At 51.4% G+C, this 22,492-nt stretch overlaps 1 protein-coding gene across 4 annotated transcripts in view; it reads right to left on the reverse strand.

Moving 5' to 3' along the window:
• The window catches only part of GYS1 (glycogen synthase 1), a 29,678-nt gene that overhangs the window by 3,734 nt on the left and 3,452 nt on the right, over nucleotides 1-22,492 (reverse strand). For all 4 annotated transcript variants that reach the window (XM_035285220.3, XM_035285215.3, XM_035285218.3 and 1 more), the window contains 10 exons: nucleotides 18,888-19,079; nucleotides 17,627-17,812; nucleotides 17,224-17,368; nucleotides 14,439-14,556; nucleotides 13,872-13,992; nucleotides 12,839-12,945; nucleotides 8,543-8,602; nucleotides 8,371-8,449; nucleotides 3,978-4,091; nucleotides 3,572-3,698 (listed from right to left, as the gene is read on the reverse strand). In XM_035285220.3, coding sequence (XP_035141111.3) covers nucleotides 3,572-3,698; nucleotides 3,978-4,091; nucleotides 8,371-8,449; nucleotides 8,543-8,602; nucleotides 12,839-12,945; nucleotides 13,872-13,992; nucleotides 14,439-14,556; nucleotides 17,224-17,368; nucleotides 17,627-17,812; nucleotides 18,888-19,079 — 1,249 coding nt within the window. The remainder of the gene's footprint in view (nucleotides 1-3,571; nucleotides 3,699-3,977; nucleotides 4,092-8,370; nucleotides 8,450-8,542; nucleotides 8,603-12,838; nucleotides 12,946-13,871; nucleotides 13,993-14,438; nucleotides 14,557-17,223; nucleotides 17,369-17,626; nucleotides 17,813-18,887; nucleotides 19,080-22,492) is intronic.

Here is a 22,492-nt window from a genome sequence, read left to right on the forward strand (position 1 = left end):
TTGTCACCCAAGCTGGAGAAGAGTGGCTTGCCCAGAGCTCACTGCAGCCTGGACCTCCTAGGTTCAAGCAATCCTCCCACCTCAGCCACCTGAGTAGCTGGGGCTACAGGCACACAACAGTACACCTGGCTGATTTAAAAAAATAAAAATAAAAATAAACCGTTTGTAGAGACAGAGTCTCACCACGTTATCCAAGCTGGTCTTGAACTCCTGGGCTCAAGATATCCTCCCATCTCAGCCTTCCAAGGTGCTAGGATTATAGATGTGAGCCACTGCTTCTGACCTATAATTCTTTTTTTTTTTGAGACAGGGTCTGATTTTGTCACCCAGGCTAGAGTGCAGTGGCGCGATCTCAGCTCACTGCAACCTCCACCTCTCGGGTTCAAGCGATTCTCCCACCTCAACCTCCCAAGGAGCTGGAATTACAGGCATGCGCCACCACGCCTGGCTAATTTTTTGTATTTTTAGTAGAGATGGGGTTTCACCATGTTGGCCAGGCTGGTCTCGAACTCCTGAACTCAAGCGATCCTCCCACCTCAGCCTCCCAAAGTGCTGGGATTACAGGTGTGAGCCACCGTGCCCTGCCTGACCTATAATTCTTATATAAGTGTTCCTAAAAACCTCTGTAAACTGCAAAAGTAGACACTAAATATAATAGGTCTGTCGGGCATAGTGGAGCACACCCCTGATGACAGAGACTCAAGAGGCTGACACAGGAGCATCACCTGAGCCTAGGAGTTCCAGGTCAGCCTGGGCAACACAGTAATACCCCCATCTCAAAAAAACAAACAAATAAACAGTAAAAAGTATTTATTTATTTATTTTTAAATTTTTTATTTTATTTTATTTTATTTTTTTGAGACGGAGTTTCGCTCTTGTTACCCAGGCTGGAGTGCAATCTCTGCCTCCTGGGTTTAGGCAATTCTCCTGCCTCAGCCTCCCGAGCAGCTGGGATTACAGGCACGTGCCACCGTGCCCAGCTAATTTTTTGTAATTTTAGTAGAGACGGGGGTTTCACCATGTTGACCAAGATGGTCTCGATATTTTGACCTCGTGATCCACCTGCCTCGGCCTCCCAGAGTGCGGGGATTACAGGCGTGAGCCACGGCGCCCGGCCTAGTAAAAAGTATTAAATAGACATGTATGATATGGTTTGGCTCTGTGTCCCCACCCAAATTTCATCTCGAAATGTAATCCCTACCAGTCCAGGGAGGAAAATGAGTGGATTATGGGGGTGGGTCCTCCCTGCTGTTCTCGCGATAGTGGGTGATTCTCACGAGATCTCATGCTTTTGTAAATGGTGGTTTTTCTCGCACCCTCACACGCTTCTCTCGCCCGCCACCATGGGAAGAAGGTCCTTGCTTTCGCTTCTGCCATGACTAAGTTTCCTGAGACCTCCCCAGCCATGTGGAACTGTGAGTCAATTAAACCTCTTTCTGTTGGACAGATGCGGTGGCTCATGCCTGTAAACCCAGCACCTTGGGAAGCCCAGGCGGGTGGGTCACTAAGTCAGGCATTTGAGACCAGCCTGACCAACATAGTGAAACCCCGTCTCTACCTAAAATACAAAAAATTAGCCAGGTGTGGTGGCAAGCGCCTGTACTCCCAGCTACTCAGGTGGCTGAGGCAGGAGAATTACTTTAACCGAGGAGGTGGACGTTGGAGTGAGCCGAGATCACGCCCCTGCACTCCAGCCTGGGCAGCAGAGAGAGACTCTGTCTCAAAAACAAGCAAAAAAACCTCTTTCTGTTATAAATTACCCAGTCTCGAATTTTTTTTTAAATAGCAATGTGAAAATAGATTTATCAATATATATATATCAATCAATCTATCTATAAAACAAGGCTGGCCGGGCTTGGTGACTCACGCCTGTAATCCCAGCACTTTGGGAGGCCAAGGCAGGTGGATCACCTGAGGTCAGGAGTTCGAGACCAGCCTGGCCAACATGATGGAACCCCATCTCTACTGAAAATACAAAAATTAGCCGGGTATGGTGGCTGGTGCCTATAATCCCAGCTACTCGGGAGGCTGAGGCAGGAGAATGGCTTGAACCCAGGATGCAGAGGTGAGATCGTGGCATTGCACTCCAGCTTGGTCTCCAAAATAAAAGAAAAAGTATGGGAAAAAGAGAATTGGGGCTGATTCCTAATTAATATCACACAAGCACAGTTTGCAAGACCTTTAAACTACTAATAAACAGGGCCGGGCGCGGTGGCTCACGCCTGTAATCCCAGCACTTTCGGAGGCCGAGGCGGGTAGATCACAAGGTCAAGAGATCGAGACCATCCTGGTCAACATGGTGAAACCCCGTCTCTACTAAAAATACAAAAGATTAGCTGGGCATGGTGGCGCGTGCCTGTAATCCCAGCTACTCAGGAGGCTGAGGCAGGAGAACTTCCTGAACCCAGGAGGCGGAGGTTGCGGTGAGCCGAGATCGTACCATTGTACTCCAGCCTGGGTAACAAGCGAAAAACTCCGTCTAAAAAAAAAAAAAATTAATGGCTTTTAAACTAGATAATGTTATTTAGGCCGGGCGCGGTGGCTCACGCCTATAATCCCAGCACTTTGGGAGGCCGAGGCGGGTGGATCACGAGGTCAAGAGATCGAGACCATCCTGGTCAACAAGGTGAAACCCCGTCTCTACTAAAAATACAAAAATTAGCTGGGCATGGTGGTGCGCGCCTGTAGTCCCAGCTACTTGGGAGGCTGAGGCAGGAGAATTGCTTGAACCCAGGAGGCGGAGGTTGCGGTGAGCCGAGATCGCGCCATTGCACTACAGCCTGGGTAACAACAGCGAAACTCCGTCTCAAAACAAACAAACAAAAAATTACTAATAAACTAGGAAATAGCACTTAATCTAGCTTTAACAACATTGGCTAACGTGAACAAACAAGAGGAAGGTGGAGTTGATGGGCACTGGGCATGGCTTGGGAGGGGACTGGGCATGGCTTGGGAGGGGACTGGGCCACTCTCAGCTGTGTGTGAGATTGTTGCTGCTGTCTGGGGAGCCGTATGCCCAGGCCCTGGAGAGATCGGTGTGAACCGTGGCATCCCTTTGACACTACCTCCTCCTCAAAACTCAGCCTTTGGCTGGGCACGGTGGCTCATGCTTGTAATCCCAGCACTTTGGGAGGCCGAGGCAGGTGGATCACAAGGTCAGGAGTTCAAGACCAGCGTGGCCAATGTGGTGAAACCCCGTCTCTACTAAAAATACAAAAGTTAGCCAGGCGTGGTGGCACTTGCCAGTAGTCCTAGCTACTAGGGAGACTGAGGCAGGAGAATTGCTTGAACCCGGGAGGTAGAAGTTGCTGTGAGCCAAGATCGTGCCATTGTACTCCAGCCTGAGCAGCAGAGTGAGACTTGGTCTCAAAAACGTAAATAAATAAAACAGCTGAGCCTTGTAGTTTCTCAGTTCATGAGCTACCATGTCACACAAGCACGTGCTGCAGCAGAACGATTATCACCACCGTTCTTGTTTTGCAGAGGAGGAAAGAGGCTCAGAGAAGCCCAGTGCCATGCCCCAGATCTCACTAACCCCATGACCACGCCGTCCCCTACCCACTACACTCACCCGGCGTGTAGCCCCAAGGTTCATAGTAGGAGGGGAAGACCCCAAGGTGACAGCCACGGACAAACTCCTCATAGTCCACAGGGAGCAGGGGGCTTGTGGAGGAGAGGAACTCCGGGTGGAAAATCACCTGGTAGTGAAAAAGAAGGGCTCAGCCCAAGCACTTTATTTAGCTAAGCCCTGAGATCCCAAGGTGGCCCAGAAAGGGTAAGAAGCTTGTCTAACGTCACACAGCATGTGTTTGGCAGGACCCATGTTCAAACCCCAGTCTGTTTGCCTCAGAAGCCAGGGTTCTTTCTAAACACAGCAATGCATTTGATAAAACGTATGGGGGAATGGAGTGTGTGAGGCCCAGGACCCAACCCCTTCCCTCTGCCGTGCCCAACCCAGCCGTGGCCAATGCCTTCACCTTCACCCTGTCGGCACCGCTGTTGAAGAGGCCAGTTCGGCGGATGGTGGTCAGGATGGGGTCTGAGGAGTCGTCCAGCATATTGTGGGTGCACACCGGGGGGAAGGACTGCCGCTGTAGGAGCCACAAGAAGGGTAGGGGGTCATGGAAGTTACAGGGGCTCCCTACTTCCCCATGAGCCATGCTGAGACCCTGGGGGAGCCCAGGAGACCACAAGTGCCCAGGCTGCGCAGCCATAAACCCAAGTGATTACCAGGTCCTGTGGGTCCCCATTAGTCTCTAGTAAACCCATAAAGGTTTTCTCTCTTTCTTCTTCTTCTTTTTTTTTTGAGACGGAGTTTCGCTCTTGTTACCCAGGCTGGAGTGCAATGGTGCGATCTCGGCTCACTGCAACCTCCGCCTCCTGGGTTCAGGCAATTCTCCTTCCTCAGCCTCCTGAATAGCTGGATTACAGGCACGTGCCACTATGCCCAGCTAATCTTTTGTATTTTTTTTAGTAGAGACGGGGTTTCACCATGTTGACCAGGATGGTCTCGATCTTTTGACCTCGTGATCCACCTGCCTCGGCCTCCCAAAGTGCTGGGATTACAGGCTTGAGCCACCGCGCCCGGCCTAATTTTTTGTATTTTTAGTAGAGACGGGATTTCACCATGCTGACCAGGCTGGTCTCAAACTCTCGACCTCGTGATCCGCCCACCTTAGCCTCCCAAAGTGCTGATATTACAGGCAAAAGCCACCGCTCCCGGCTCTCTCTCTCTTTTTTCTTTTTCTTTCTTTTTTTAAGGATGGGGTTTCATCATGTTGGTCAGGCTGGTCTGTAACGCCTGACCTCAGGTGATCCACCTGCCTCGGCCTCTCAAAGTGCTGGGATCACAGGCATAAGCCACCGCACCCAGCCTCATTAAAGAAAAAAAATTTTTTTATGAAGATGGGATGTCAATATTTGATGTTCGAGGCTGGTCTCGAACCCTTGGGCTCAAACAATGCACCCATCTCGACCTCCCAAAGCGCTGGGATTACAGACGTGAGCCACAACACCTGGCCTGTAAACGTTTTCTTTCCCTTAAGCACCATGAGCTTAAAAGAACTACAATTCCCAGCTGTGTTTGAGGCAAAGCCAGCGTTAACAACAGCCTTACTAACAAGGACTTTGAGCTGTAGTTAGCTTGTTCTGTGCTCTTGGCTCTATCGTTAAAGAAACCAAAGGGAAGTGTAACTATCCCCAGTCAATGGGGGTGGAGACTGTGCTAATATGGCGGCAAGTTTTGGAGGCTGCTGGGAATTGTAGTTTCCTTGTGAAAATTCACCTCAAACCCTAACAGAGGCTCAAAGAAACCGCAATTTCCAAGAGTCACTGGAGCAAGACAGAGCTAGTGATAGAAAGCCCTAGGGACTACTGGGGTGTATAGTTCTTTGCAACTGTTCCATCATAGCTCATTAAAGATTTTACTTACCGTCACTCTATTTAGTCTAGGGGCCTGAGAAACTACAACTCCCAGCAGCCCCATGGGAGAAACATTCATATTAAGACTCAGGGAGGTTAAATAACTTGTTAATTCAAACCAAGTATTATACATTAAAGTATAATAATCCTGCCCTCATCAACTTATAAATCACTCAATGGTAAGGAGGATGTTTTTATTCTTTGTCCACAGATGTCAATACAATGCAGAGCCTATAATTGGTGCCTTAGGGACTATTGGAAAGTATAAGTGAGCCAAAAGCAGTTCACGTTTTGTTTGTACAGCTTAGTGGTCTAGGTTTCCATTTCCCAGGAAATGGCTCAGCAATGTAGATCGCAAGTACTTTAGTCCTTTGGACCCCAGAGAATGAAAGAACTCTAACTCCCAGAAGCCTTTGGACAAGGGAAGAGTCACTACCCCAGAAGGCCAGCAGGGGCTGCTGGGAGTTGTAGTTCTCATTTTATAAAAGCCAATTCTCTCTGAAGTAAGGAATCTAAAGCAGCTACAATTCCCAGCGGTGTCTGGGGACCAACACACAGGCTCTAGAGTAAGAAAGGCTGCAGCTGCTGAGAGTTCGCAATGTTTTCTGGAGAAAGCTGGGTGTTTTTACTCACCTCCTGACTCTGTCCCAAAACCCAGCAATTTTAGGGGCTGAGGTGGAGCCGTGTGCAGCAAGGCCGAAAGAGAGCTGGGAGTTGCGATTCTTTTTTTTTTTTTTTTTTTTTTTTTTTTGAGGCGGGGTTTTGCTCTTGTTTCCCAGGCTGGAGTGCAATGGCGCGATCTCGGCTCACCGCAACCTCCGCCTCCTCGGTTCAGGCAATTCTCCTGCCTCAGCCTCCCGAGTAGCTGGGATTACAGGCACGCGCCACCGTGCCCAGCTAATTTTTTGTATCTTTAGTAGAGACGGGGTTTCACCATGTTGACCTGGATGGTCTCGATCTCTTGACCTCGTGATCCACCCGCCTCGGCCTCCCAAAGTGCTGGGATTACAGGCTTGAGCCACCGCGCCCGGCCTCTTTTTTTTTTTTTTTTTAAGATGGAGTCTTGCTCTGTCACCCAGGCTGGAGCGCAATAGCGCGATCTCGGCTCACTGTAACCTCCGCCTCCCAAGATCGAGTGATTCTCCTGCCTCAGCCTCCAGAGTAGCTGGGATTACAGGTGCGCGCTAATGTGCTCGGCTAATTTTTGTATTGTTAGTAAAGACGGGGTTTCACTATGTTGGCCAGGATGGTCTCGATCTCTTTTCCTTATGATCTGACTGCCTCGACCTTCCAAAGTGCTAGGATTACAGGCATGAGCCACCTCACCCAGCAAGGGTGTAATTCTTTTATATGGCTGTCTTGACTTTTCTTTCTTTTTCCTCTTTCGTTTGTGTGTGTGTGTGTGTGTCTCAGTCTCGCTCTGTCGCCCAGGCTGGAGTGCAGTGGCATAATCATAACTCCCTACGGCCTTCCAGCCAACTTTCTACACTTCCTTTCAAATTTCCCTTTGGGCTGGGAACAGTGGCTCACACCTGTAATCCCAGCACTTTGGGAGGCTGAGGCAGGCAGATCACTTGAGGTCAGGAGTTTGAGACCAGCCTGGCCAACACGGCGAAACCCGGTCTCTACTAAAAATACAAAAATTAGCCAGGGGTGGTGGGAGGTGCCTGTAATCCCAGCTACTTGGGAAGCTGAGGTAGGAGAATCTCCTGAACCCAGGAGGCAGAGGTTGCAGTCAACTGAGATCACACCACTGCACTCCTGCCTGGGTGACAGAGCGAGACTCTGTTGAAAGAAAGAAGGAGGCCAGGTGCGGTAGCTCACGCCTGTAATCCCAGCACTTTGGGAGGCTGAGGCAGGCAGATCACCTGAGGTCAGGAGTTTGAGACCAGCCTGGCCAACATGGCGAAACCCGGTCTCTACTAAAAATACAAAAATTAGCCAGGGGTGGTGGGAGGTGCCTGTAATCCCAGCTACTTGGGAAGCTGAGGTAGGAGAATCTCCTGAACCCAGGAGGCAGAGGTTGCAGTCAACTGAGATCACACCACTGCACTCCTGCCTGGGTGACAGAGCGAGACTCTGTTGAAAGAAAGAAGGAGGCCAGGTGCGGTAGCTCACGCCTGTAATCCCAGCACTTTGGGAGGTCGAGGCAGGTGGATCACGAGGTCAAGAGATCAAGACCATCCTGGTCAACAAGGTGAAACCCCATCTCTACTGAAAATACAAAAAATTAGCTGGGCATGGTGGCGCACGCCTGTAGTCCCAGCTACTCGGGAGGCTGAGGCAGGAGAATTGCCTGAAGTCAGGAGGCGGAGGTTGGGGTGTGCCGAGATCACACCATTGCACTCCAGCCTGGGTAACAAGAGCGAAACTCCGTCTAGAAAAAAAAAAAAAAGAGAGAGATCGAGACCATCCTGGTCAACATGGTGAAATCCCATCTCTACCAAAAAGTCCAAAAAGTTAGCTGGGCATGGTGGCGCGTGCCTGTAATCCCAGCTACTCAGGAGGCCCAGGCAGGAGAATTGCCTGAACCCAGGAGGTGGAGGTTGCGGTGAGCAGAGATCGTGCCATTGCACTCCAGCCTGGGTAACGAGAGCGAAACTCCACCTCAATAAAAAAAAAAGAAAGAAGGAAGGAAAGAAGAAAGGAAAGGGAAAGGAAAGGACGCTTCCCTTTGTTCATTGATTCCAGAGTCCCAGAGAAACCACAACTCCCAGCAACCTCCATGGCAGAATAAGCCACAAAAACTGCCTGTCCTAAGTGCCTCTGGGAATTGAAGTTCTACCAGTCAGCACACACCCTTCTGTGGACCTTAGAATAGATCCCTTAATAAAGGTCTTCAGGAGAAAGCAGCACTCCCAGCAATCTCGGGGGTCTGAGCCGGTGTGGCAAGCTGCCTCTGGGGCTGCCGGGAATGGCCATCTATCTGCACAGAGGGCCCATCCATACCTGCGTGGCAAAGATGGCTCTCTTCATCATGGTGAAATCTTCCTTATCCAGCATCTTGTTCATGTCCGGAAGGCTCCCACTGCAAGGCGAGCAGGCGCATGCAAGTGAGAACCGAGTGAGGAGAGGGTTATCAGGGCCTAGGAGGGCGTAGGGCTGAGGGCGGGGCACTCACACCAGCAAGGATTCATAAAGCTTCCTCCCGAACTTTTCCTTCACCGTGTTGGCCGTGTCCCTGGAAGAAGCAGAGCAACAGCATCACATACACACCAGCTGCCACTGACTGTTAGTCTTCTTTAGTTTATTTGTTATATTTCCTTGTTTATTTTTATTTTTTTGAGATGGAGTCTGGCTCTGTTGCCCGGCTGGAGTGCAGTGGGACCATCCTTCTCACCGCAACCTTTGCCTCCCGCGTTCAAGCGATTCTCCTGCCTCAGCCTCCTGAGTAGCTGGGACTACAGGTGCCCGTCACCACGCCCAGCTAATTTTTATATTTCTTAGTCGAGATGGTGTTTCACCATGTTGGCCAGGATGGTCTTAATCTCCCGACCTTGAGATCCACCTGCCTCAGCCTCCCAAAGTGCTAAGATTACAGGCATGAGTCACTGCGCCCCGCCTTTTTTCCTTTTTTTTTTTGAGACAGAGTCTTGCTGGAGTGCATTGGCAGACCTTGGCTCACTACAACCTCCGCCTCCTGGGTTCAAGCAATTCTCCCTCAGCCACCCGAGTAGCTGGGATTTTTTTTTTCCTTTTGTTTAAAAAAGGAAACTTGGCTCATTGCAACCTCCGCCTCCTGGGTTCAAGCAATTCTCTTGCCTCAGCCTCCCGAGTAGCTGGGATTACAGGCATCCACCACCACGACCAGCTAATTTTTTGTATCTTTAGTAGAGATGGGGTTTCATCATGTTGGCCAGGCTGGTCTTGAACTCCTGACCTTGTGATCCACCCTCCTCAGCCTCCCAAAGTGCTGGGATTACAGGCATGAGCCACCATGCCTGGCCCTATTTTATTTTATTTTTTTGAGGAAGAGTCTCACTCTGTTGCCTACTATAATGCAGTGGTGCGATCTCGGCTCACTGCAGCCTCCGCCTCCCAGGTTCAAGCATTCTCCTGCCTCAGCCTCCCAAGTAACTGGGATTACAGGCACCCACCATCACACCCAGCTAATTTTTGTATTTTTAGTAGAGATGGGATTTCTTTCACCATGTTAGCCAGGCTGGTCTCGAACTCCTGACCTCTGGTAATCCACCCACCTCGGCCTCCCAAAGTGCTCAGATTACAGGTGTGAGCCACCGGGCCCAGCTACTGTTAGATTTCTAGGGTAGAAAGGAAACAGGTGTGAGCAGGGAGGCCATACCCTGGGGCCTCCAGGCTGGAGGGTGGGGACTCAGGGGGCAGGCCCTGGAAGGCTGAGATCTCACGTGCCTGACATCAGCTGTGTGGTCAGGGACAGGTGGCCTTCCCTCTCTGTGGAAGTGACTCATCTTTCAGACGAGGATGAAAATAGAATCGACCTCAGAGGTATGCAATGAGGACCCAGGGATGTCATGCCAAAAAGTACACACAGCAAGCCTTCCAGAAATGTCAGCTATTATTAGGGCTTGTCCTTGTCCTGCAGGTGGCAATGCTAAGCCCCATCTTATACGAAAAGAACAGAAGATTCTGCGTAAGGACCCTAAAGCCAGCAGTGTCACAGGACAGCCTGACGATCACTCCTCTACTTAAAATCCTCCCAGGCCAGGCACGGTGGTCTATGCCTGTAATCCCAGCACTTTGGGAGACAGAGGTGGGCAGATCACCTGAGGTCGGGAGTTCGAGACCAGCCTGACCAACATGGAGAAACCCCGTCTCTACTAAAAATACAAAATTAGCTGGGCATGGTGGTGCATTCCGTAATTCCAGCTACTCAGGAGGCTGAGGCAAGAGAATTGCTTGAACCCAGGAGGTGGAGGTTGCGGTGAGTTCAGATCGTGCCATTGCACTCCAGCCTGGACAACAAGAGCGAAACTCCAACTAAAATAAAATCCTCTCATAGTGCTGGCCTCATTTATTCATTTATTTTTCGTTCTTTCCTTTCTTTTTTTTTTTGTTTTGAGACAGAGCAGAGTCTTGCTCTGTTGCTCAGGCTAGAGTGCAGTGGCACGATCTCAGCCACTTCCTGGGTACAAGCAATTCTCCTGCCTCAGCCTCCTGAATAGCTGCCATTACAAGCGCACACACCACATCTAACTAATTGTTATATTTTTAGTACAGATGGGGTTTCACCATGTTCACCGGGCTGGTCTCATAGTCCTGCCCTCAGGTGATCCGCCCTCCTCAGCTTCCCAAAGTGCTGGGATTACAGGTGTGAGCTACCATGCCCAGCCTCTTTCTTTTTTTTTTTTTGAGATGGAGTCTTGCTCTGTCGCCCATGCTGGAGTGCAGTGGTGTGATCTAGGCTCACTATAACCTCTGCCTTCCAGGTTCAAGGGATTCTCCTGCCTCAGTCTCCCAAGTAGCTGGGATTACAGATGTGTGTCATCACGACCAGCTAATTTTTTGTATTTTTAGTAGAGATGGGGTTTCATCATGCTGGCCAGGCTGGTCTCGAACGCCTGACCTTGGGATCTGCCTGCCTTGGCCTCCCAAAGTGCTGAGATTACAGGCATGAGCCACCACGCCTGGCCCCACTGAGTCTTTTTTTTTTTTTTTTTTTTTTTTTAAGAGACAGGGTTTCACCATGTTGGCCAGGATGGTCTCGATCTCTTGAGCTTGTGATCCGCCTGCCTCAGTCTCCCAAAATGCTGGGATTACAGGCATGAGCCACCTCGCCTGGCCCCCCACCTCGTCTGAAACATGCCCAGGGCCTTCACATTTGCTGTTCCCCAGATACCCACAGGGCTTGCTCTGTCGTGACCTTTCCTCCTCTCTGCCCCATAACATTTTCTCAATGTGGCCTCTCCCGACAGCCCCGTCTCATGTTCCAGTCGTGCTTTACTTTTGGCCGAAAATGAATTCTGTCTACGCGATTTTCTAGAAGGCAAGCTCTATGAGGAAAGGGATCTTATTTTTCTGGTTCACAGCTGTATTTCCTGGACCTGGAAGAGTGCCTGGTACGTAGCAGAGGCTCAGTGAGTATCTGCTGCTAATGAACGAATGGTTTACAGACGAAGAAACCGAGGTTCACTGGGAGATGGAGGTTGCAGTGAGCTGAGATCACGCCACTGCACTCCAGCCTGGGTGACAGAAAAAAAAAAAAATCAGAGAAAAGAAAAAAACACTGGGCTGGGCACAGTGGCTAATGCCTGTAATCCCAGCACTGTGGGAGGCCAAGGTGGGCAGATCACCTGAGGTCAGGAGTTTGAGACCAGCCTGGCCAACATGATGAAACCCTGTCTCTACTAAATATACAAAAAAAATTACTTGGGTGTGGTGGCAGATGCCTGTAATCCCAGCTACTCAGGAGACTGAGGAAGGAGAATCACTTGAACCTGGGAGGTGGAGGTTGCCGTGAACTGAGATCGCACCATTGCACTGCAGCCTGGGTGACAGAGCAAGACTCCATCTCAAAAGAAAAAAAAAAAAGAGGGATTACGGGCGCGGTGGCTCACGCCTGTAATCCCAGCACTTTAGAAGGCCAAGGTGGGCAGATCACAAGGTAAAGAGATCGAGACCAGCCTGGCCAACATGGTGAAACCCTGTCTCTACTAAAAATACAAAAATTAGCCAGGTGTGTGGCCGGGCGCGGTGGCTCACGCCTGTAATCCCAGCACTTTTTCCCTAAAGAATACAAAGCTGCAGCTCCCAGAAGGCTATGGGGGTGGCGACCTGTATTTGAGGCTCTCTGACTATACACTTTGGAAGCTAATGGGAGGTATAAATAATTTCTTTCGTATTAATTTCAGATTTGATAAAATTCTGATTGGTCTTAGGGAATGAGAGATCAGTGGACTCTGTTTACACTCCAGCATGGGCAACAGGCCTGGGGGGCTGAGGCGTGTGGATCACGAGGTCAAGAGATCAAGACCATCCTGGTCAACAAGGTGAAACCCTGTCTCTAGTAAAAATACAAAAATTAGCTGGGCACGGTGGTGCACGCCTGTAGTCCCAGCTACTTGGGAGGCTGAGGCAGGAGAATTGCTTGAACCCAGAAGGCAGAGGTTGCGGTGAGCCGAGATCATGCCATTGCACTCCAGCCTGGGTAACAAGAGCGAAACTCCGTCTCAAAAAAAAAATTAGCCAGGTGTGGTAGTGGGTGCCTGAATTGCCAGCTATGTGGGAGGCTGAGGCAGGAGCACTGTTTGAACCTGGGAGTTGGAGGCTGCCGTGAGCTGAGATCGCACCACTGCACTCCAGCCTGGTTGACAGAGAGAGACTCTGTCTCAAAAAAAAAAAAAAAAAAAAAAAGACTGAGACTCTAGGAGAAACACAGGACCCAAAGCACACAGCTGGGAGTGGGCTGGGCAGGGGTCCTGAGCCGAGGGCTGCTAACCAAAGCTGTTTGCGCACGGCCTGGCCTTTGAGGGTTTCCACGTTGAAATTGTTGGTCCGCGCCGGCATGATGAAGAAGGCAACCACTGTCTGCTCGCTGCCGTTCACCTGAGCAGAAAGAAAGAAGGAGGAGGTCAGGATCATGTGGGGGAAGCCTGGGACCAGCCAGCCTTTCCACCAAGACCACTGGGACCCTGCCATACCCCTTCCTGTCAAGAATTACAGGACAGTCCCCACTTGGACTCTGACCTGTCTGGGTCTCTATACTCCCTTCACGGCCCCCACCACACACAGGGGTTTTCCTACCCCATCTTCCTGGCTTCCTGGGTCTCTGTTCTAGTTATTTTTATTTATTTATTTATTTTTTTGAGATGAATTCTTGCTCTGTCCCCCAGGCTGGAGTGCAGTGGTGTGATCTGGGCTCACTGCAACCTCCACCTCCCGGGTTCAAGAGATTCTCCTGCCTCAGCCTCCTGAGTAGCTGGGATTACAGGCACATGACACCGCACCTGGCTAATTTTTGTATTTTCAGTAGAGACAGGTTTTCACCATGTTGATCAGGCTAGTCTCGAACTCCTGGCCTCGTGATCCACCCGCCTCGGCCTCCCAAAGTGCTAGGATTACAGGCGTGAGCCACCGCGCCCGGCCTGGGTGTCTCTTCTTTCCAGTGTTTTGTTTGTTGGTTTTTGAGGCAGCATCTTTTCCTGCTGCCCAGGCTGGAGTGCAGTGGTGTGACCATGGCTCACTGCAACCTCCGCCTCCCGGGCTCAAGTGATTCTCCCCGCTCACCCTCCCGAGTAGCTGGGACTACAGATGTGAGCCACCATGCCTGGCTAATTCTTGCATTTTTTGTAGAGATGGCATTTCACCAAGTTACCCAGTCTGGTCTCTATCTCCTGGGCTCAAGTGTTCCTCGTGCCTTGGCCTCCCAAAGTGTTGGGATTCCAGGTGTGAGCCACTGCACCCGGCTGTTCTCCCCGGTTCTATACAGCTTTTCTTTCCCTCCCTCTGTCCCCTCACAGCCCAGGCCTCACTCTGAGCAGATAGTTGAGCCGGGCCAAGGCCTCCAGGAAGACGTCAGCACCCTTGTTGGAGAACTCGTAGCGGCCGGCGATAAAGAAGTACAAGGTCTTGTCCAAGTTGAAGTCCAGATGCCTAAAGAACCCACAAGGTAGGGTAAAGCCCAAAGCCCTCACCCGCTAGCCCTGGCCTCAAAACTACAAATCCCAGAAGGTATGGGTGGGGACAGAGGCATCGTGGGGCCTCCTGAGAGTTGTAGTTTTTTTTTTTTTTTTTTAAGACATGAGGTTTCACCATGTTGGCCAGGCTGGACTTGAACTCCTGACCTCAGGTGATCCGCCCACCTCAGCCTCCCACAGTGCTGGGATTACAGGCGTGAGCCACCGCGCCCGGCCAGTTCTTCTCTTTAGATGGGGGTTTCCTTTAATCCTCAGCACTCAAGAACCAAGGAGGCCGGATACCCAGGTGCCCCCTCCCTCAGACCCAGGAGTCTGGGCCCCCAGCTACCGCCTCCCCCAGTCCTAGACGATTAGGCTCCCAACGCCCTCCTCTCTGAAGACCTGGGTATATGCCCCACGTACCCATAAAAATGGCCCCGCACAAACTCCTGGATCCGAGCCTTGCTCTGAGCATGGAGGTTCTGGAACTCATGCATGGCAGAAAACTTCTTCACATTCAGCCCGTTGGGGGTCACAATATCTGGGATTGGGGGTGAGGGTCCCATGTTTTATTTGTTCATTCAGATCAATGTTGTGCTTGAATGAATAAATTAAGGAAACACCCTTTGCCTTTTGCAATTTCTTTCTTTCAACAGCGTTCCTATGAGGTCCCCACTCCCACCTTTTTTTTTTTTTTCTTTTTTGAGACGGAGTTTCGCTCTTGTTACCCAGGCTGGAGTGCAATGGCGCGATCTCGGCTCACCGCAACCTCCGCCTCCTGGGTTCAGGCAATTCTCCTGCCTCAGCCTCCTGAGCAGCTGGGATTACAGGCACGCGCCACCATGCCCAGAGCTAATTTTTTGTATTTTTAGTAGAGACGGGGTTTCACCATGTTGACCAGGATGATGTCGATCTCTTGACCTTATGATCCACCTGCCTTGGCCTCCCAAAGTGCTGGGATTACAGGCGTGAGCTACTGTGCCCGGCCCCACCTTTTTTTTTTGGAGACAGGGTTTCTCTCTGTCGCTCAGGCTGGAGAGCAGTGACACAATCATAGCTCATTGCATTCTCGGCCTCCTGGGCTCAAACAGTCCTCCCACCTCAGCCTCCCTAGAAGCTGAGACTACAGGCATGCACTGTCACACCCAGCTAATTTTTCTTTTTTCTTTTTTTTTTTGAGATGGAGTCTCGCTTTGTTGCCCAGGCTGGAGTGTAAACAGAGTCCACTGAGCTTTCATTCCCTTTCATAAGACCAATCAGAATTTTATCATATCTGAAATTAATACGAAAGAAATTATTTATACCTCCCATTAGCCTCCAAAGTGTATAGTCAGAGAGCCTCAAGTACAGGTCACCACCCCACAGCCTTCTGGGAGCTGCAGCTTTCTATTCTTTAGGGAAAAAATGGTGACCGATGGTCCCCAGCCTACAATGGTTTAAGTAATGATTTGTCTTTTTTTTTTTTTGGAAATGGAGTTTCGCTCTTGTCACCCGGGCTGAAGTGCAATGGCACAATCTATCTCACTGCAATCTCTGCCTCCTGGGTTCAAGTGATTCTCTTCTCTCAGCCTCCTGAGCAGCTAGGATTACAGGCGCCTGACATCATGCCCAGATAATTTTTGTATTTTTGTATTTTTGATAGGGGATTGTTGGCCAGGCTGGTCTCAAATGCCTGACCTCAGATGATCCGCCCATCTTGGCCTCCTAAAATGCTGGGCTTACAGGCGTGAGCCACTGCGCCCGGGCAAGTTATAATTTTTCAACTCTGTGATGGTGCGAAATATTTATTTATGTTTGAAACTGAGGCTCGCTCTGTCATCCAGGCTGAAGTGCAATGCCCGATCTGGGCTCACTGCAACCTCTGCCTCCTGGGTTCAAGCAATTCTCCTGCCTCAGCCTCCTGAGTAGCTGGGAGTACAGACGCCCGCCACCATGCCTGGCTAATTTTTTATTTCAGTAGGGATGGAGTTTCACCATCTTGGCCAGGCTAGTCTTGATCTTCTGACCTCGAATCCACCAGCCTCAGCCTCCCAAAGAGCTGTGATTATAGGTGTGAGCCACCACAACCGGTGTATTCAATACGTTATTATAAAATAGGTTTGTATTGGATGATTTTGCCCAGTTGTAGGCTAATGTAAAGTGTTCTGGGTACATTTAAGGCTAAACTCTGATGTTCAATTTTTTTTTTTTTTTTGAGACGGAGTTTCGCTCTTGTTACCCAGGCTAGAGTGCGATGGCGCGATCTCGGCTCACCGCAACCTCCACCTCCGGGGTTCAGGCAATTCTCCTGCCTCAGCCTCCCAAGTAGCTAGGATTACAGGCATGTGCCACCATGCCCAGCTAATTTTTTGTATTTTTAGTAGAGACGGGGTTTCACCATGTTGACCAGGATGGTCTCGATCTCTTGACCTCGTGATCCACCTGCCTCAGCCTCCCAAAGTGCTGGGATTACAGGCGTGAGCCACCACGCCCGGCCCTGATGTTCAATTTTTTGAGACAGGGTCTCACTGTGTCACCCAGGCTGTGACAGGGTCTCGCTATGCCAGCCAGATGGTTCGGTAGGACGATCACAGCTCACTGCACCCTTGACCTCTTAGGCTCAAGCAGTCCTTCCACTTCAGCCTCCCGAGGAGCTGGGGGTACAAGTACACACACCCCCCCCACCATGTCTGGCTAAGTTTGTAGGCAGGGATTCACCATGTTATCCAGGGTGGTCTCAAATTCCTGGACTCAAGGGATCCTCCTGCCTTGGCCTTTCGAAGTGCTGGGATTACAGGTGTGAGCCACTGTGTCCAGCCAAAATACATTTTCAGTTTACACTTTTTTTTCTTTCTTGAGATGGATTCTCACTCTGTCACCCAGGCTGGAGTGCAATGGCACGATCTTGGCTCACTGCAACCTCCGCTTCCTGGGTTCAAGCAATTCTTCTGTCTCAGCCTCCTGAGTAGCTGGGATTATAGGTGTGTGCCACCACGCCTGGCTAATTTTTGTATTTTTAGGAGAGACAGTTTCACTATCTTGGCCAGGCTGGTCTTAAACTCCTGACCTCGTGATCCACCCACCTCAGCCTCCCAAGGTGCTGGGATTATACCATGCCCAGCCCATGCCATTCCAGTTTACAGTGGTTTCTTGGGATTAGGAGCAACTAGCTTTGGCATAGACAGCTGCCTGCCACATTCATGTCTGGGGACTTCAGCCCGGCCCCTACCTGGTTTCCTCTTGAGCAAGTGTTGTGCCTCAATGGCAGTGATCTGGGACACAGTAGTGAAGACGTGAGCACAGTGGGCTGCCGCCCTTTCCATACAGTAGCGGTGATAGATCTGCCTCTCACCTGCTTCCTTGTCCACATTGAACTGGGTGGGAGGGGACGACAGTCAGGTTAGAAGGACTGGGGAGAAGACTCTGCAGGTCCAGACTCTTTCCCTTAGACTCAGGGGTCCTAAGGGAAACTGTTGCTGGGGGCTGGATTCCCGGGTCTGAGGTAGGAGGGGGCTTGGGACTTGGACTTCTGGGTCCTGGGAGGAGAGAGGACGCCATCCCCTTGGGCTCCCCAGAGCTTTGGGTTATCCTGGCATACTCGCAGTCCCTCATCGGACACGGTCCCAGCTCACGTTCTCCAGGTTGTTGTAGAAGTCCACGGCACCAGCACACAGGTAGCGCCCCAGCAGCGTGGCATGGGTGGTGAAGATGGTTGCCACAGGCAGTCGCCGGGCACGACACAGGCAGAGTCCAATGCCTGCCAACCACTCATGGAAGTGTGCAACCACGTGCGGCTTCTCCTCACTCTGCGCCAGGAACTGTGAGGCAACAGGGAGAGGGATGCTGTCTCCACGAGTGTCAGGAAGGGAATTGGCAGTCCCGGGTAGCGACAAGGACTTGGGGAGAGGTTCATCTGTCACCACACTGCAGAGTGGGCAGCAGCAGTAATTCCGACTGCACAGGGAACTGGAAATCCCTAAGGCAGCAACTCCTGGGCTCAAGTGACTGGCTCCCCAGGAGTTGATGGGAACTGAGGATTTTTTGGCCAACCTTCTAAATCCTGGCAGGTTAAGACGGGAAACACTGGCCAGGCGCAGTGGCTCACGCCTATAATCCCAGCACTTTGGGAGGCCTAGGCGGGTAGATCATGAGGTCAAGAGATCGAGACCATCCTGGTCAACAAGGTGAAACCCCATCTCTACTAAAAATACAAAAATTAGCTGGGCATGGTGGTGCACGCCTGTAATCCCAGCTACTCGGGAGGCTGAGGCAGGAGAATTGCTTGAACCCAGGAGGCGGAGGTTGCGGTGAGCCGAGAACGGATTACAGGTGCCTGCCACCACACCTGGCTAATTATTTCACATCTTTAGTAGAGAGGAGGATTGGCCATCTTGAACTCCTGGCCTCAAGTGATCTTTCCCCATCAGCCTCCCAAAGTGCTGGGATTACAGGCGTCAGCCACCGCACCCAGCCTGGAAATTAAGCGTTTTGAGCCTTTTAAAACCTAGAAGGGGGCCAAAGCCAGGTCAGGCTGGGAATTCGTAAGCATCTGGGGCAGCATCTGAGCCCCGAGTCCAGCGATAGCACCCTAGAGAACTACAACTCCCAGAATTCCCTGGGACAGCCCGCCGGCCTCACTTTGAGCCTGAATCCCTACGCCTGGAAGACTGGAGTAAATGAAGTTGGCATCAAGAGTTTTGGATCTCTGAGGAAAGAAGATCCTGGGTCCCTGGATGTCCATGTCCCCAAAGGTCAGAGCTAATCCTTGGATTAAAGGACCTTATGACTCCCAGAATGCCCAGGGAAAAGCCCATCCTCTGGCCTGGGGGCTGATGGTCATTGTAGTTTCAGGTATGGGTGGAAAGTGACAGATGGGACTGCAGTGGAACCTACCTCACCCAGGAACCAGGTGGTGAGAAAGCCAAAGAGGACAGCGTCGTTGGCCTCGCGGTCGTACCACGGCACCCCGATGTTGCAGGTATCCCAGAGCTCTCCCTTCCAGCGTTCCAGGGCCCAGGCCGAGGCCCCCACGTCCAGGAGCACCACTAGGGGGCCTCCCTCGATCAGCCAGCGCCCAAAATACACCTGGGGTTGTGGGGGAGGGGCGGGCACCACAGAAAGGATCAGGGCTTCAACCTCACGTTTGCACGCACTGTGGTTCTCCCGGTTGCAGGCAGATGTCTAGACCTAAGCCTCAGCTCTCTTCCCTTCTGTTTCTGTATTTGCTGCTAATTTCTCACCCGCTGCCTGAGCCTGTTTCTCTATTTGCATGATTTATTCCCACCACACATTTTTCCATCTCCGCTGCAATATATTCCCTGCCCCATGCTTTTCTTCCTTCCTTCCTTCCTTCCTTCCTTCCTTCCTTCCTCTTTCTTTTCTTTTCTTTTCTTTTCTCTTCTCTTCTCTTCTCTTCTCTTCTCTTCTCTTCTCTTCTCTTTTCTTTTCTTTTCTTTTCTTTTCTTTTCTTTCTTTTCTTGAGATGGAGTTTCGCTCTTGTTTCCCAGACTGGAGTGCAATGGCACGATCTCGGCTCACCGCAACCTCCACCTCCTGGGTTCAGGCAATTCTCCTGCCTCACCCTCCTGAGTACCTGGGATTACAGGCGTGAGCCACCATGCCCGGCCTCTTTCTTTCTTATTTATTTATTTTTGAGATGGAGTCTTGCTCTTTTGCCCAGGCTGCATTGCAGTGGCATAATCTTGGCCTCCCAGGTTCAAGTGATTTTCCTGCCTCAGCCTCCCGAATAGCTGGGATTACAGGCGCCCACCCTCAGACCCGGCTAATATTTGTATTTTTAGTAGAGACGGAGTTTCAGCATGTTGGCCAGGCTGGTCTCGAACTCCTGAGCTGAGGTGATCTGCCCTCCTCGGCCTCCCAAAGTGTTGGGATTACAGGGGTGAGCCACTGCGCCCGGCCTCCTGTTTAATTTCTATAAGTGCTACCCTTCTCCCACTCCCTGTCCCCTTTCTCTGCTTATAACCAAGTATGTCATCACATGTCCTGTCTCTATTCCTCCCCTGCCCTGTCTGGCCACCCTGCTAAGCATTCTCCTACCTGCCACCTTGTTTCTGTACTTGTGGCCACATTTCTCTTGCCAACCATCTTCATCTCCCACTGTCTTTTCTTTCTGATGCTAATTCCTTCCATGGGATACTACTTTTCTGTTTTGAGACAAGGTCTTGCTCTGTTGCCCAGGCTGGAGTGCAGTGGTGTGGACATGCAGGGAGGTTCAGTGCAGCCTCAACCTCCCTGGCTCAGTCAATCCTCCCGCCTCACCTCCTGCCGGTGTGGACCACCATGCCTGGCTAAGTTCTAAATCTTTTGTGGAGATGGGGGTCTCACTGTGTTCCCTGGGCTGATTGTGAACTCCAGGGTTCAAGCAATTTTCCTGCTTAGCCTCCCAAAGTGATGGGATTAGAAGTGTGAGCCACCAAACCAGGCCCTTTTTTATTTTCTGTCACCCAGCCTGGAATGCAGTGGTGCAATTACAGCTCACTGCAGCTTCCACCTCCCAGGCTCGAGCAATCCTCCCATGGCAGCTTCCCACGTAGCTGGGACCACAGGCACACACACGGCACCACACCCAGCTAATGTTTAAATTTTTTGTAAGGACAAGGTTCACCATGTTGCCCAGGCTGGTATCAAACTCCTGGTCACAAGTGATCTGCCTGCCTTGGCCTCCCAAAGTGCTGGGATTACAGGCATGAGCTACTGTGTCTGGTCTGTGATGATTCTTTCACTGTTCATGCTGCCAACTCTTCTTCACCTTGTCACCTTCTGTTCCTTTCATCGCATATCTGTCACCTGCAACCTCTTTCCTCTATTCATAGGCCCACGCTGTAGTCCACAGCCACATTTCCTCCCTCTCTCCCTTCCTCCTTCTTTCCTTCCTCTCTTCCTCCTTATCTTCCTTGTCTTCCTACCTGCCTGCCTCCCTTCCTCTCTTCCTGCCTTCCTCCCCCACGCTTCCTCTCTCTCTCTTTCTCTCTTAGACTGGTTCTCACTCTGGTGGCCCAGGCTGGAGTGCAGTGGTGCAATCATGACTCTCTGGGCTAGGCACAGTAGCTCACGCGTGTAATCCCAGCAGAGGCCGAGGCAGGCAGATTGCCTGAGCTCAGGAGTTCAAGACCAGCCTAGGCAACACAGTGAAACCCCATCTCTATTAAAGTACAAAAAATTAGCTGGGTGTGGCAGCATGCACCTGAGGTCCCGGATACTCAGGAGGCTGAGGTAGGAGAATTGCTTGAATGCGGGAGGTGGAGGTCGTGGTCAGTCAAGACCACCACTGCACTCCAACCTGGGGGACAGAGCATCACTCCATCTCCAAAAAAAAAATCATGGCTCACTACAGCCTCGACTTCCCAGGATCAGGTGATCCTCCCATCTCAGCCTCCTGAGTAACTGGAATCACAGGCACGCACCACCATGCCTGGCTAAGTTTTTGTATTTTTAGTAGAGATGGGGTTTCACCATGTCACCGAGGCTGGTCACAAACTCCTGGGCTCAAGCTATCCTCCCACCTTGGCCTCCCAAAATGCCAGGATTACAGGCATGAGCCAGTGCATCCGGCCCGCAGCCACACATTTTTTTTTCCTTTTTTTGAGACAGAGTTTCACTCTTGTCGCCCAGGCTGGAGAGCAGCGACGAGATCTTGGTTCACCACAACCTCCGCCTCCTGGGTTCAAGCCATTCTCCTGCCTCAGTCTCCCGAGTAGCTGGGATTACAGGCACCCACCACCACACCTGGCTAATTTTATATTTTTAGTAGAGACAGGGTTTCTCCATGTTGGCCAGGCTGGTCTCCAACTCCCGACCTCAGGTGATCCACCCGCCTCAGCCTCCCAAAGTGCCAGATTCCAGGTGTGAGTCACCATGCCCGGCCTGAGCCACACATTGCTAACATAGCCCATCCTCGTCCATGCCCCAGGGCTGCATTTTTCTAGCCGAGGCCACGCTTCTGAGTCTTGCTGCCTCACTTCTGCCTCTGCCTCTTTTCTCCAGTTGGCTGCGTTCCTCCTGGAGACGGTGGCCTTAGTTCTGGGCCCACTGCCACCGCAGCGGAGACGCAGCCTCACTCCTGGCTGACCTGGCTCTTTCCTGCCCGGGGCCTGGCTCTGAGGCCCCTCCCCCTCCCAGCTGTCATCTGCCCTTTTGCTGGGGGGGGGGCTATTCTTAGGCCCCCAGCATGTGGGAAGCAGCTGCCCTCAGGAAGGGATCGGGCTGTTCCTGGGTCCCTTAGGGACACAGTAGGGCCTGAATGGATTCCAGACCCCACCCCAAACAGGCTGTGAATGAGTGAAGGAACCACAGTGCCTCTCCCTCCCAGACCCAGACCTGTCCGTCCCTCGGCCCTGCTGCCTATGGCTTTCTCCTGAGACAACAGTGTGTCTCTTCCTGTCTTCACCCTGCAGCCCTGGGGCTCCCGCTCCTCTCTACTCCCTGATCTACCCGTCTCAGACTCTGTCCTGGGGCTCCCGCTCCTCTCTACTCCCTGA

This window comes from Callithrix jacchus, chromosome 22 (genome assembly GCF_049354715.1).
Source record: "Callithrix jacchus isolate 240 chromosome 22, calJac240_pri, whole genome shotgun sequence".
NCBI classification, from domain to species: Eukaryota; Metazoa; Chordata; class Mammalia; order Primates; family Cebidae; genus Callithrix; species Callithrix jacchus.